General features: G+C 46.8%; 1 protein-coding gene across 4 annotated transcripts in view; it reads right to left on the bottom strand.

Annotated features, from left to right (window-relative positions):
• NUP93 (nucleoporin 93kDa) overlaps window positions 1–16,292 on the bottom strand; it is an 85,960-nt gene that overhangs the window by 27,958 nt on the left and 41,710 nt on the right. For 3 of the 4 annotated variants that reach the window (XM_014957391.1, XM_014957392.1, XM_014957393.1), the window contains 2 exons: window positions 3,347–3,409; window positions 1,059–1,187 (listed from right to left, as the gene is read on the bottom strand). In XM_014957391.1, the coding sequence (XP_014812877.1) occupies window positions 1,059–1,187; window positions 3,347–3,409 (192 nt within the window). Of the gene's footprint in view, window positions 1–1,058; window positions 1,188–3,346; window positions 3,410–14,098; window positions 14,121–16,292 lie in introns of those variants that run through there. The other variant, XM_014957394.1, reaches the window with a different exon arrangement.

Here is a 16,292-nt window from a genome sequence, read left to right as displayed (position 1 = left end):
TTTTTTATTATTTATTTTAATGCACTTTGCAGCTCCATAAGTCATTCCAATGAACAAGATTATATTATTTTTTTATTTTTTTTTTAAATTGGGGTGGGGAACGTGGCTGTAAAAACCTGGGCCTGTTTTCTGGCCTGAGAGCACAGCAATTTGCACCCCCCAGCCCCCATCGCCCTCCTCTCATGGTCCCAGTCCTCGTGGAGCATCGTGCAGGGGCTGCGATGTGTGTGTTTCAGGACACATGTGTGTGTTGCCTCGAGCTCAGAGGGGTGGAGTTCCCACAACTCTGCCCCTAACTCTGCCCATGTAACTGCAGCACTCCAGTTAAGAGAATAAACTGTAAAGCTTGAAGTTAAAACGTTCCTTATCTTATGGTACAAGTTGCTAGTCAATACTTTTCCGTGTTAAACACGGGGTCAGTCTCGCCCAACAGATTTGGTCCCTCCTGGATTGACCTTGAATTGCTGAACACTAGAGGTCTTGGCAGCACAAAATTTTAATCTGAGCTACACGAGGCAGCAAGGTATTTTTTTTTTCTTTGAATATTCATTTGGTTTTGCCAGGAAACCTGAGAGACTTCATCAGGCTCCTACAACAAGCTGTAAACCCTGGCTGGAGCACCGTGATGGGGGAAAGAGACATTCCAAGACCTACACGTGAGCCCAGTTGCACCTGAGAAGCTGTCTGGTCTCGTTAGCGTTGCAAAGCTTTCCTGAAGGTGAAGCTTACCCCGATGTGTTTTCTGTCCCCTGAGTATATTAACCCAATACACGTCAGTGTGATGGAGCTTCCAAGCTTGCACAGGTGTTGCTTAAAACATCGCTTCAGCAATAGGAGCTCCGCTGCTGCCGTACCCATCAGTCAATAAAACCAATCATAAAGGTTTGCTGTTTTGCTAGACAATGCATCCTGGCCGTTCTGGGATTAAGCAGAGATTTGATCTCTCACATTTCCACGCAGTTGTAGCTACAGAATAACCCAGAGGTGGTTTCAGCAGTGCTGCCAGCTGCACACATGTTGTGCACAACACTGTATGGTGTTCAGAAAGACAGAGTTACCTCATTTTCCTGAGTGAAATCGAGAGCATCTTCCCCCGATGCGAGCAGAGTATGGAGAATCCTTTGTTTCACCTGTTCCCATTCAACCAGCATTGACTCTCGATGATACTCCTCAGCCATGGCAAAAGTCTGCGGGTGAAGAAGAGCAGCTAATGAACGCCCAGAAACACCAAGCAGCCTAGTTCTGCTATTAATAGACCAGCTCAAAAATTAAGCAGAAAATAGATAAACCAACCAGGTCAGCCCTCAAGAGCTAATGATGTGCTGCACGTTATTTTAACAGGCTTCCTGTTCAGGTACGAGGGGATTCGGAAAGTAGGTGTGTGTGGAATTGAGACAACCCTCACATACCCAGCTGGTCTGTGTCTCCCCCACGGCACTGCAACACACAGAGAAGGTGGCAGCCCAGAAATCGATAGGTTTCTCTCTTTAATTTAGCAGCACGGACACGATATCCAGGTCAGCACGGATCCGCGCCGTTTGTTGAGAGTAACTTCTCTAATGGCAACCACATTTTCATCTCCCCGGAGGCTACCAAGGTTTGACTTACTGCATTCTTAAGAGATGGGTGTTTGTGGCCTGTATTTCGTTTTCAGGTCTATTTCAGTAGGGTTTTCTTTTAAATGGGAAATAGAATAAAATAAAAGTATTGAGGAGAATTAACCAGTGCCAAACAATCCGAAAGTCTCTCTCATCAGGGATGTAACTCAGGAAAGCCTGTTGGAAAATCGCATCCCGAGAAGGAACATCCTTTTACCTTTAAAATGGCTGATGTGCTACATTGTCTTCAGCTCCAACTGGGGAACTCGTGGAAGGAAACAGCTTTTCCCCTCAATATTCCTTATTTTGGCAATAGGATTAGGGTAGAGAAGATGCTTCACTACCTTTCCTGTTATTGTGGGGACGATGCTAACTAGCAGCTTCAAGTATATTGGGACAGGAAATTCAGAATATTTCCACTAATTCTAAATAGAGAATAAGCTATATTGGATCTTCCACCTCTTTCTCTTTCCCAACCTTCCCTTTCACACAGCTTTGTGCTGCAGGTACCTAACTAAAGGGCTTGGTTGGCCGAGTAAGTTTTTAATCTCATTAGAGCCCACTGTTAATATTGGCAATTAAGGGGCAAAACATTCCCCGGTATAAATGAATTGATAAGAGGCAGTGACATTTGGCAAACATTTAATTACGGTGCACGCATGCAACTAGAGCGTAAGATTTGTGTTTCTTTGTTTTATAATATAAATTCACTTCACACTGTCATGGTAGAATATAGGTCTTATCCTTACCTTCACTGTAATCATTCCAACAGGGTTTTCAATACGCTTCAATAATTACAGTATAATTATGTGTCATTAAAATAATTTAATAATGCTTAACTACTATTTCTTATCATTTGGAAGGAACACAGGCTGGGTTCTGAACCTGATGCCCCGAGTGCACGTGGAGGGAAACACTCGTACCAGAATCAGCAGGGACCGGGCAGTGACATTTCCCAGACAAACAACAGGAAGCATCTTTCCACGCTGCATAATTCAATTGTGGAAATCACTGCCCATGAGCATGACAGATACCAAAAGCATAAAGAGATTCAGGAACAGGATCAGATGAATTTCACATCAGAAAACAGCATTGGTCCCTTCGAGGGCAGAAAACTGGACTCAGCAGACCCTGAGCCTAAGAGGGAATTTCTGCATTCTTATTATAGCATTTTCTTCAAAACCTTTTTTTTTATCTTTTTCCTGTATGAGAGATTTGCTTTGGACAGTGTGATGCAGTATGGTGTCCTGGCTCTTCTACAGACACAGGAATTAAACCTTACAGCACATTGCTGCACTGGCCTGAATGTGGTCGTACGTACTTCAACTCCTGAAACCTGGAGAGACAGTTCCAATAAACTCATTTATCACCTTCACTGCGTGGGAGGTCAGTGCACACAGCGTTTCTCAAAGGAAATAAGCCCCACATCCTAACATTCTCCTCTCTAGGAAAGCCAGCATCCAGGCAGAGAGGGTGGGAACGAGTGTGCTGTGCCTTAGGAACAACGACGGCTCTGCTCAAACAGATTTAAAACACCACGAGCCTCCTGGAATGTTGAAACACAGCTGACTTATTTCTCCTGGAAGTTCTATGTATTTCCTCATGTCTAGTTTTTTCTATATTCTCAATACGGGCCTCTGAAATTCCACTAGTTTTATTAAATATCTAATTTATTAATTCCTTAGGGGGTCCCCCCCTTTTTCTTTTTTTTTTTTTTTTAAAATAGAAGGTGCTTGCTTCCAACTTACCCTCTTCCTCGACTCTTCAATGGCTGACAGCAAGGCATTATCTTTTTCATTCTTCAGGAATCCCTGCAGAAAAGGAGAAACAGAGCTTCAGTCAAAAAAAAACCAGCCTTGGCACTAAGCTCAGATACACACTGTGGCAGTCAGCGCTTTCAGCTCCGAGAAGCGCTCGCAGCTCTCCCCAACCCACTCCTGAGAAGTTGAAAGGTCACTGTCCTTCACCAGAGGTACAGCAGGATGCCCCTACAGAGCGAGGGGAAAATGAAAACGCATTAATCCCCTGGTTTAATATGCATTAAATCCTGGCGAAACGTCCTGCTTCTGTTCTCTTTTATCTCTGCGTCCCAGCGACTGCCTCCTCTGGCTCTGCGTCGGAGGGAGCGGGGATGGAAGCTGGCAGGAGCGATAAGCCCAGATAAGATTGTTGGACTTGAGTATGTCGGAAAGAAATAAAAAATAAAAAAAAAAAGGTTTTGACTTGGCGGTTTCAGGCAGGAGCGGAGCTCTCGGAGGCCTGATAGGAACTGTGAAAAAAAGAGCCTTAAAAATAGTCAGTTGAGGAAGGATGGAAATAACTAAATGGCTGGAAAGCATACAAGAAAAGTTTAGTGCGCAGGCTCTCTCTGGGCATGCAGCTGGAGCGGGTAGAAAATAATACATAAGAATTATATTTTTCATCTCCAAGAGGTCAGGTGTACGTGAACAGATGCGCTTGTTAGCTCCTTATCCCAAAGGTTCCTCTCGTGCCTCATACTAGGAAACATACGATATTTTGAATTTTAAACAACTAGCCATGGGGTAAACTGCAGGAACACACACAAACAGGAAACCTTTATTACACCCTGGCTTGAATATCTTTATTTTGTGTTCTCGCTGTTATACCACCAGTTAAACAAACTGGGTCAATTTGTACTCCTGGACTTCAACTTAATCGTTATTCAAATCACAAAAAAAGGAGAAGAAGCCTTTGTCTCCCTCTGAAGTAATCAGCTAAAACATTACCAACTCCATTAAGCGCTAATATCTTAAGAGTCTGTCCTCACTCCACAGCTCTAAAATGAAGAGCCGCTGACAAAGCCAGGAGTGGGAAGTCAGTGTTCCCTGCTTTATGCTTTTCCAGTGTCATCAGGAACCGGGAGGCTTTTCGTGCCCTTCGTTTTCCACACCTGCTTTATGCTTTTCCAGTGTCATCAGGATCCGGGAGGCTTTTTTTCCTGCAAATAAACAGCTCCCACCCCAACTATCTGACACCATCTGCACTGACCCATACAACTTAGGCAGAGCTCGGGATCTCCAGGGGAGCACGGAAACTTGCTGTCAGAGGGATTTAGACCTTTGGGAAAATAACTTGACTCTTAAGAACAATCCTGCAGCAGCAGTACACGTGGCCACAGCTATCAGAGATTGCTGCTTAGCTCCGGGAGGTGAGGAGGGCTTGAAATCTCCCCAAACTGAAGAAATCTGGCAGGAAACCATGCTGCAGAGACGTGCTGTCTGCCCTCCTGCTACCCAGCACCAGTATGTGAAATAAAGGGCATCGCATCCCTTCCCTCTGAAACATGTAGAACAAGCAGTTGAGCTATGGGAGAGCCTGTGACCCCCTTCAGCTGGAAATAGGAATGTGACCCCTTTCTGCATACGAGAGATAAAGATACAAGATAGATATATTTATATATTCTGTACATGAGAGATAGAGAACAAACTGCCGTCCTCCGAGATGGACAGATGCTGTCGTGTCCTCCCCCAAAGCCCCAAAACCAGCCCCTGAATTACACAGGGAAGACAGTAGCCACTTCTACACAGTCTGTTCTTCATCTCATCACCTGCCACATCCTGCTTTACTGCCAGACAACACCCACAGAGAAAGCACAGTTATGGTCTGGAAAAGGGAAGCTAAAGCCAGACCCTTGCACACGTCTGGGGACCAACTAATACAGTCACCAAGGCAAGGGCCACTGCAGCCACCCAAGGGGGCCAAGGTCCAATCTTAGTTCTGTGCAGAAGAGGTGGGGAAGGATGGAGACATGACTTTGTAAGGCTTGTCGATGGGTGGAAGGACTCTGGGGGGGCAACAAATTCTTTTTTTTTTTTTTTTTTTTTTTACATTTTATTTTCCCCCCTCCAACATATATTGGAGAAAAATTACCTGGCGTTATAACAAGCCTTCTGGACCTTCAAAGCACTCACCAACACATGAGCAGAAGCCACAGCCACATTTCTGATGGCAGGGATGTGACGCTGCAGAGAACGCTGTGCGTTTGCCGTATCCTAACGACGCTGCTAGTTTTACAGGGAAAAAAATCCCACCATCACCTCTAAGATGCAGCCCTACAGCTATCCGGATGCGACGGAATGTGTTGAGCACACCCAGCCAGGCACAGCAGCTTGCCCAGGTCCTGGCTGCCCTGTCTCCCCAACATTCTGGGAGCATTGGGCTCCTGAAAGCCCCCAGAGATCCAAGTCCTACCCTTGGTCCTCTCCTCTCCTTGGAGGGATGTGTGCCCTGAGCTGAGCAAGTACCTGCGTAGAAAGATCCACACCAGTGATGGTAATTGGCAGGGGAATTTAAGATGTGCTTGAACTTCCCTTGAAGTCAGTAAATCCAGGGTGAGTATCTTTCTTAATGAAACCTCCCAGCTCCCAGAGAGTTCACCGGGTCCGTTTAAGGGATTACATTACACCGAATGCCAATTAGGGGATGATAATTGTCTTTTTCCAATCTCAAAACCTACTCCGTTAGCAAACGAAAATCCTCACACATTCAAAATAATACCTGTAATGCCTCACTGAGGAGAGGTGCATTTTAAAAAGGTTGCCCTATGCCTTGTGCTAAACATTATGACTGCAGCATGACAACCGCTGCAGCAGTTAATTACAGGCTAATTGTTAAAACCTCAGAAGAGGGAGTTTCAGCAGCTGATGCTGGGGCTCCTGTTACTGCTCAGGAGACGACTCCTGCTTACTTAAGGCCAAACAAGAGGGTGTCACTCCGGGCTTTGGTGGCCAAAATCTCCCCCTTTAAGAAAGTGAGGAGCATCCAGCTGCTCTAACAGTGTTTCTTCCCTGGGTCTATGGCATTGCCACCTAGTGGTAAATTATGCTTCGGGCACTGGACATTCAGATTTCACGGGTGTATATAAATGCACACAAATGTCCATCTGCTAGGAGAGTCATAGAATCGTCTAGGTTGGAAGAGACCCTTGGGATCATCGAGTCCAACCATCTCCCCTACTCTACAAAGTCCTCCCCTACACCATGTCCCTCAGCACTGCATCTAAACGTCCCTTAAACACATCCAGGGATGGTGACTCCACCCCCTCCCTGGGCAGCCTGTTCCAATGCCCTATCACTCTTTCAGTGAAAAATTCCTTCCTAATGTTCAGTCTAAACCTGCCCTGTTGGAGCTTGAAGCCATTCCCTCTCGTTCTGTCACTAATTACCTGTGAGAAGAGACCAGCACCAACCTCTCTACGGGGTCCTTTCACGTAGTTGTAGAGAGTTGTAGAGAAAAAGCAGAGCTCTCTGGAACAAGGAGAGGCAGAAGGATGGAAGAGATGGGCTTTACGCTAGAGAATTTTGGTCCACAAAAAACCCAGCTTCACGGGGAGGCAGAAGGATGGAAGAGATGGGCTTTACACTAGAGAATTTTGGTCCACGAAAAACCCAGCTTCACGTATTTCTTAAGCCTGGACCTTGAAGAGCCCTGGTTGCGCTCACCAAGTTACACCTCCACCTGCCCCTAAAAGCTGTCTGCAGTCCCAGAGGCAGGTTGGACTTTGCCAGGAAGGTTTGTGGAGCGTAAGGAGGATACGGCAGGAGGGTGTTTGGCACCCACAGGGAGTCCACGGCCCGCGTGGCAGGAGCTGCCCTCTCTGGGGAGATGCTACCGATTGTACAAGGAGCAAGGAGACGTGGCTTCGTGTTCAGCATCCAAAGAGAGGAGCGGGAGGAGAACAGAGAGATCGTTAGGAGACAAAGGGCTATTTCACAGCGGCAGATGGCAAAGACAGGAATAGCTAACACCAGCATGGCTGAAACCTCAGAGGTGAAATCCTCACCTTCCAGCTCTCCGTGCCGTTGCAAGGCAGCCCAACGTAGCCTGGATTTTGCTGGAAAATGAAAATTTATCTTATTTCCCCGAGGCAGGTTTACGCAAAAAGCTCACACAGCCCTCATGTCACATCATGCTGTCCTGCTTTAGTGAGTGGCATTTAATTTTCCTCTCTGTTACTGTGGGACTCCCACACGTTCTTCCTGCCTCTCGTTTGGAAGGGAAGCAGCACAACTCTTCTCCACCACAGGTTCTCCGCAGCACTCGCTGCTGAACGTTTCCTACACATGGTTTATACAGTATCTGATGAGATGGTGTTTGCAAAACAGGGACACAGGCATAGAAATACACCCACTCTCCCACCTCCAGGTTCCCATTTTCCAGATAGCTCCACTTATTCTTGCACGTCTGCTGGCTCTCAGCACCTTTCCCCAGCAGCCTTCCCCTAGTTCCTCTTGGATCTCTTATCCCTTGGATTCCAGCCTGATGTTCTCACCTTCTCCTCTCTCTGCTGACACCCTGCCTCGCTCGAGGGTGGTTTGTAGACATCACCCCACCAGCGGAGGGGCAGGACCCCTGGGAGGTCACACCATTTCCCTGCTCTTGCCGTGCTCCTTGCTCCGCTGTCATTTCTCATCTCAGGGTTCCTCTGCCCAGCACAGGCTGATGTGACAGGAACCAGCACCTGCCTTGCTCCAGCCTGAATTCCAGCAAGAAAAGTGTTCCAGTACCCAATTCATTATGGGTAGGAAAGGGCAGGTGTGCACTGATGGTCTGTGTTTGACAGGAGATTGAAAGTCTCCTCCACTTACTGCAGTAAATGAGGTTAGTAAACTCTCTCCTGGCTGGTAGAAGCCTCCTAATTACTTCCATCAGCCAGGCCATACTTTTAATACTTGATCTTGGTATTCAAGCTGTCAAGAGAAGGCAAATGTTGCCAAATAGTATACTGAGGCCTTGGATGTTGACAGCAAGGCTTACTTTTTCACTGGCAAGGGAAGAAAGGAGAAAACGAAATGAACAATCTGGGGCAGTTTCAAGTCAACTGCTCTTTGATTAAAATATTTCCCAATGCTGGATTTCCAGTAGATCCAGTGGATCCTGCAAAGGACCAGTGGGAATGACAACTACACGGGTAACACAAGTCAGTTTCGGTAATGGTTTGGGAACAGTAGCTCCAGATGAAGCACCTGATTTTATTACCTCTACCAGCATTTTAAAGAAATTATTTGCTAAATCAATCCTACTGCAAATGTGTGTGTGTCTGAGCACACTCCCAGGATGGTGCACAGCATTCCTGACCATCTTCTCTCTGGGAACAGAAAATGAAGCAAAACTACCCGGAACCCACTGCCACAATAACAGACCACACTACCTAATATTGCTTTTTTAAAATCCGAATTCTTGTTTATGCTGAGGCAAGCATCAGTGCTTGCTGGCTGGCTCTGAACAGCCAGGCGGATGGGCCCGTGAGCAATGGTGTGGCCAACTGATGTATTCCCAAGGACGGGCATTTTCTTTTTGCATGGATCACCCCAGCGTCTCTTGGAAGCTTCTGTAGGGTCTTCCTAAGATTTGTTTTACAGAAAGCATCAGCTTTTGCTAAAAACCATGTAGATAAGCAGCTTCACTACCTACTTTGGCAATACAGCGTCCTTCCAAGTGACAAGGCAGCTGCCCAAAGGTCAGCTCCCAAACGCAATGAGCTCAGAGCATTTGGGAAATTGGCTTTCTCCTTAGAGGATTTTAGATGGCAAAATTGCTACGGGGCCAAAGCAGAGAGGAAGAGAAGCCAAGGAAGGGTGATTTACCAGTTTGCCTCACATCAAAGCTGTGTGAGAGACAAGGAACACTGTACACAGCCACAAAGGTCCACTAAAAAGGACGAGGCTCGTCCCACAGCCACATGAAGTCTTCAAGTCAGGAATTCAGTAATACGAAGTTTTCCCAGTCTAAGAGAGCTGAGCTCGTCAAACTACAACACACATTTCTCAAGTTCCTCACCTCTGTGTTTAGAATGGAAAATCCTGCAACGTTTTTCTAAAAATATTAATTTACTGTTGACTGAAACTGGAGAAAAAGCAGGGAAAAACCAGAAGGGTTTGCAGTGTGCTAAGACCCAAGAACAAGTTGCTGCATCACAGATTTTCAAAGCCGTGTTGAAGCTCGAGAAGGAAAACCACGCAGCCTAATAGCTCTAACACAAAACTGGGCTGCTACAGCCAAACACTGGGCTGGGGCAAGACCTTCTGCTCCACTCCCTGCCTTCAGAGGGGTCTGAATTACGGGCCCCCGTGCACTGAGTCTGTGCTTCATGCTTGTATCCAAACATTCAATTCATTTGAAAGCCATGGTGGGAGAGCTCTTCTCGACCCTGTGAGCAGAGAGCATTTCGGTGGCACATTAAAATATACAAACACTGGCCTAATCTCTGCACCATTGCATGACCAGGAATGACTTTAAAGGTTATTTCGCTTTTTCAAAGAGCTTTCAGCTCCAGCCAAATCAAAATTTTGCGGAGTTGCAATACAGGCGCCTTTCGTGATGTAGGAGAAGCAACATGGACCTCACTGCAGTGGCAGCAAGTGGTGCAAGAGCCTGTGCGGACCGAAGAAGGGGGACTACCACTTGCCCACAAGCCTTCTTCAACAGGTTGGGTCCATCATGGAAGAGATGCACAGCAGCAACCTTCGCTGGAGACAAGTTCTGGGGCAGGAACGGGGCTCTCCTACCCCCCCATGGGTGTAATGCTCAGCTTTGAATGCAGCCTTTAATCCCTGTCGCAGGGTGAGCTGGAGGCAAATATTTACAAAGCGCTCTCTGCTGTAGGTTAGTGCCAGCAATGCAAAAATCAGTACTTTTTTTGAGTGATCTTTTACTAGTTTAGACTGTTTGATCTGTGAAACTCACGCAGTTTTTACAGTGATCTTCAGACCGTACCCAAGAACATTGGATTTTGCTGTGTTGGATAAATATCATTATTCCTTCTAGCTGTGACAGGAAAAACCCAAACTGTGGAAAGCAGTGCTCCTTGGGAAACCACAGATCAGCTCCTAACAGAAGCTGGGGCAGATGGTGCTTGCTCTTTGACTTTTGTTGGGACTGTTTGGATCTGGCAAGTGGAGACTGGAAACATGCTCCTTAGACAGGCAAACAGTCTTCGGGGGAAAAAACACAAATACCTCTTAGCTCCAGCTTCAGCCAGGAGATCATCTGTTAAGTGCAGAAGAGCTAAGATCAAACCATCCAGGTCTGATCCATCGCAGCACGGGAGAGACATGGAGCTTTTGGAGTGGGGCCAGAGGAGGCCCCGGAGATGCTGGGAGGGCTGGAGCCCCTCTGCTGGGAGGGGGGGCTGAGAGAGTCGGGGGGTTCAGCCTGGAGAAGAGAAGGCTCCGGGGAGACCTTGGAGCCCCTTCCAGTCCCTAAAGAAGGGGGGCTCCAGGAAAGCTGGGGAGGGACTCTGGATCAGGGAGGGGAGCCCTAGGAGGAGGGGGAAGGGTTTGACCCTGCAAGAGGGGAGATGGAGCTGAGATGTGGGGAAGAACTTGTTTGGTGGGAGGGTGGTGAGAGCCTGGCCCAGGTTGGCCCGAGAAGCTGTGGCTGCCCCATCCCTGGAGGGGTTCAAGGGCAGGTTGGAGGGGGCTTGGAGCACCCTGGTGTGGTGGGAGGTGTCCCTGCCCAGGGCAGGGGGTGGCACTGGGTGGTCTTAGGGTCCCTTCAATCCCAAACTATTCTATGAGCCACCATCACACCCCACACCCAACCACAGCCCTCTGAAAGGCGTTTGCAGCAGTCAAGGAGAACGGAAGGCGTTTGCAGCAAATATAAGCAACATTTACCATGAAACATACAGAGAACATGGCTTTATCGCACTCAAAATGTCTAGAAAAATGCCACTGTTAATATTTCCTACTGGAATACTGTCCCAGGCACTCACACAGCAGCCCCTGCTACACGTTCTGTATATAAAGGGAGATCAGCACCGCCGGCAGGAAACATGACTCCGCTTAATTTTCATTTCTTCTAATTCAACATCGGATTCTCAGTGAGTTCAGGCTTTCACGAACTAGAAGACCTCAATATTTCACTTAAAAATGGGCTTATCTCCTAACGCAACATGGAAACGCACTGCAGTGTTCCCACACATTTTAAGATTTTTACAAAAATACGTCAGAGAAATTTCAAGATTGCACAAACCCAAGCGTAGTGATTACAATGAGTAAAGTAGGACACCCAGTTCTAAAGAACACAAATCACAATGAATGTAAATTATATATTACTTATACATTGTAGCTAATTATTGAAATATTAATAGTTATCTGTACTATTTGTTGTGTCTTTCCCCTTCAGACCAAAACCAAAATAACGTCAATTACACGGATTAGTCTCTCATCCCCAGGCTCTAAAAATCTTTGCCCTGTCATGTTGGGCTCCGCAGCGCATGGGGATGCTGCTCTCAGTGCCTTTAGTAGGCTTTTTGCAATGTCACAAATGCATAAAACCAAGATAACACCTATTTTAACCTAAAATTTTACACCAAACTTATTCAGGATGAGGTTCTCTTCCACATCCGATTATCAGCCTCCACCGCACATCTCGTTTTTGACAGCAATTATTAACACCATGCAAAAATAGTGTAAGCACCGGTGGTACCTTCTCTAGTGAGTCTCACTTCCTTCCCAGGCGTTTACTCATTGTCCATCTCCCTACAACGCAACCGGGGGCTGTGCAGCAAGAATCCCAGGTCCTACCAAGCTACAAAGCACCACGGAAATCCGTGCAATAACCCAACGCGACGTCTTGAACAACCTCAACCTGCTTAGAGGTCATGCAAGGAACAGAAAGAAGGAAAGCAGTGAAAAAAAATACAAAAATATATTATCTCCAAACTAGATAAAGAAGGTGGACAGACTCTTGTCTGCCAATCACGGCAGTAGGAAATGTTACTTGAGAGCCACCAGAAGGAGCTTCTTCAGCTGAATAACACCGGTAATCACACCTGAAAGCATCTCCCACAGCCTTTCTGTTTGTCTTAATACAAGCTGAAGAAACCAAAATGCCACAGAGGCGGTGAAATGCCAAGTCATCCCACTTGGAACACAACCTCTGGAGCGAGGGAAGGTCTCCACAGGGATCAGGCCCACGGGAAGCCCATCTCCTTTAGCACTGCGTTTCACCGTCGGCATCGGCACAGAGTGAATGAACCCCACAATTTGAAATCTGAGTTTCCAAAGACCCCGCTATGGGTTTTTCCCAAGATTTTTAAGTGCGGAGGGATGACCTTGGTGTGGGGCTTTGCTCTGCACCAGGACGAGCGGCTACGGACTCTCCCCTGTGCTATGAACATCCTCATATTAGCATCCTGATTAAAAAATACAACCCTACAAAAATCGTAAATGCATCAAGAGATTCGCAGTCAAAGCAAAACTCAGGGCTTTGGATTTTTTTTTTTTTTTTTTTTAGTTTAGTTTAGAAATTAAATTATGAGGTTATTCCAATGGGCTTGAGACGCACAACGCAATCCTATATTAAAAATATTTATAGCATGCAAGCAAAGGTAATTTCTGATCATTAACTGGAATAAGCTATTATATCCGCCTCTCTGGTACCACGCTTTTTTAGAGAACACCAGGAAAAAACTACAGATTAAAATGACTTAAAATCTTCATTGTACAGTCATAACCAAGCCTGTAAAGCAATACCTCTGGCTGGAAACCCCCTCACACCAGGCAGGACGCCCTCAAATCAAGCCATCGAATATAATTTCACTGATGACGCCATTTTCTTAGTTCTTCCGCTGCCATTTTAGCATCGTGGTTACTCCACATTTTCCTCCAGAAGTTCTTCCCCCTCTCAAGAGGCAACCCCGCTGAAATAACACGGTGGCAAATAAAACCTGCCCGTTGAATTTCTGCCCGTGTCGGGTCCCTGCAGGCAGGGGCAGGGGACAGGGACGAAGCCATGGTTGCCATCGCGGACCACACCTGGATTTACCGTGGCCAGGAGTCTCCTGAGACGGGGTAAAGCTGAGAAACCAGCCCCTGGAAATCTGGCAGCACCACACAAAAAACTGAGAAAGCCGAGGAAAGAGGAGCGTCCAGCCCTGCCACGGGAGAATAAACCCACTAGCTAATAAAGGAGTAGTTTGAAAAGACAAGAAAAAGGCAGAAAGGATGCTCACCGAGAAGCTCGCAGCTGCGGCTGGGCTAACTGTACGTTAGCATCAGTGGAGATTCAGATACAAGAAACCTTCTTAACTGGCGGCAGAAAATTAATTTCTCAGGATCAGATCCAAAACCCAAACTGCCATCCCTACCACTCCAAGTATTTCCCAGCCTGAAACGGCACATTTCTGATGGAACACCAGCCAGAAGGACAAATGATTTAAACAAACCTGCAAGTCATTAACAACCCAGTCTCCTCTAACCCACACTTCTGCAAATTTGAGTGCAGTCCTTCGGTCTCCCCCTCCCCTGGAAGCGCTTTATCCTTCTGCCTGTCTCTGGGAGCACGTAACCTGGCTGTCTGCGAGAAAGAGGGATGTTCTCAGGTTTCTTTTGGAAAGCAAAAACGTTGTTGGCATATGCACATCTCTTCCTGCACAATTTCAGACACATAGAAACAGTTAAATGCCTTCAATTAGTCTGAAACTGTACGTAAAAAAAAAAAAATAGTAATGGAAAAAAATTGGTTCTCTTTACCTCTTCTGCTGAGCCTGACACTCTCCCTGTTCTGGGGCTGATCTGAGCGGAAGGATTTCGGCTGCCCCACAGCAGAAAGCCTGTGTGCCGCCCTCCTGAACCTTCCTCGGGAGCATCACTTACCTTTCTGCTTGGGTTAAAAAAAATAAAACAACAAACCCAAACTGAAATCTTCCAGCCTCCATCTGTATTTTGAGCACAGAGGGATGGATGCGGCAAACGCTGGTGCCTCCGAGGGACAACGCCTGGTTCGGAGCCACCAGCGTCCCCGTCAGCACTGGGAATGCCACAACCAAGTGAAACTGGGATGCAGACCCCACACCCCAGCACGGGGGGGATCTTTCCCCCCCAACAGGGTCTCCCCTCACCTTTCTATCGCCATTTGAAGTCTCCCAGAAAAACCCACAGAGAGAAAGACAACCTTTCCAAAGTTAAACCCGCTTTATTTTGCTGACAGTGGCTGGCTGACCCTACAAAAAGCCAAGATTACATGCACGTTAGTGTGAGGAAGAGAAGTTGTTTTGTCTTTTTTTAAAATACACGCTGGGTTTTCAAGAAAATGAGCAAATTTGAAGCCTTAAATAACATGAGGTGATCTGGCAAAACCATCCACCTGACTTAGAAAAATAAACCCAAATCATTCTTCCTAAATATCTGTAAATAAATCACAGCTACTTTGTTCACCTAATAGGTATTTGCAACACGGCAGCGTGTCCCTTGAAATAAATATAAATATTTTACTGACAGTGAAAGCAAGCAATTTGGAGGAGTCCGTATGTGTCACGGTATCTTTTAAATCCTCAATCCTCTGCCATGGTCTTTAGAAATGGTGTTTCCTTACTACATTACTGATACATTTCACAAAGTTAATTATTAAAATTAGCCATGAATTATTAATTGCAGATCATTAAAATAAAAAACGGAAGTCTAGAATATGCCTGCTGCAATCGCGTTTGAAAATGTTTGACATGACAAAGCTCGGAGAGAAAAGCACGTATTAAAAATCTCTGCTGCCACAAGCGATGGCACAGACACTTTGTCCCTTTTCTCAGCTTATTCCTCCTATTGTGCAATAAAACCTTGGGGTTTTAAACTTTCCCGACTCGGGGCACGGGAGCAGCGTGCTGAGGAGACAAAAGGTTTCCATTTTTCCCCCCGGCTGTACCCCACCCTGGCTGAGGAACTCTCCAGCAGCGCGTGCCTTTATTTGCGCGTCGCATTAACCCGGCACGCGAGCTTCCCCACTCCCATGGAAATGAAATGCCAACTCCAGATGCTGCCAACAGATAGCACGGAAAACCCTGCTAGAAGAGACCTCCAGCTAATTAATAATTACACCCGGGTTTTTTTGCATATATTAATTTCTGCAGCTGGAGGGGGGGGGGGGTCGAACTCTTGTCTCCCACCCACTTCAGACAAAGGAAAATAATTTCCCCCCACTCTACAACGGAGCCGTCTCCCGTGCGGGGTCAGTGGCGATGGCTTCCTCCATCTTTTCACACATGCAAACCACACGTTTCATTGTCTTTTACTTGATTTCTTGCCGAGCTGCTTCTGTGGCAAGATAACCCCCCCCCCCCCAGCCTTAGCACAGGTAATCTTGTTCCAGAGAGGCAACTTTTTTGGCCGTGCTCTGCCACGGTTCCCCTGTCTCCCCTCCCGAGCATCTCTCAGGTGACAAGAGCGCAGAAGAAGAGGGCACACGGGCACCTTAATTTTTGGGGAAGGAGCCCCGAAAGAGGCAAGTCGTTCTCTGCTGCACGAGCCCCCCTGGCACAGCACGTTTCATAAACCTGCTCTCCTCTGTATAGAGAGAAAGAATGGGAAAAGGCGAGGGGGGACAAAAAAAAGCAACCCACCCTGGACTTTTGTCCCCACGCCGAAGGAAGGCAGAGCTGCCCCTTGGCAGGCAGCCCCCCAGATCTGAGAATAGAGAAAAATCAGCTCCCACCCAGCCCCGGCCACCACATTTCTATAAACGTTCATTCCCCGACTGCTTCCCTCTGCTATGATTTTACTGGTTTAACCCCTTTCATAACGTACCCCGTTCACTTGAAAGAGAGGTGGGGTCTAGGCTGCAAACTCCAGTTGACTAAGCAAATATACTTCACCACCTCGGGGGGGGAAAAAAAAAACAAAAAGCATATCTCCCAGTAGCTTCTTTTACTATGGGAAAGTAGAGATATTTTCTGTC

This window comes from Calidris pugnax, unplaced genomic scaffold, assembly GCF_001431845.1.
Source record: "Calidris pugnax isolate Ruff unplaced genomic scaffold, ASM143184v1 scaffold292, whole genome shotgun sequence".
Lineage (NCBI taxonomy): Eukaryota > Metazoa > Chordata > Aves > Charadriiformes > Scolopacidae > Calidris > Calidris pugnax.
This window is presented reverse-complemented; position numbering and strand designations above follow the sequence as displayed.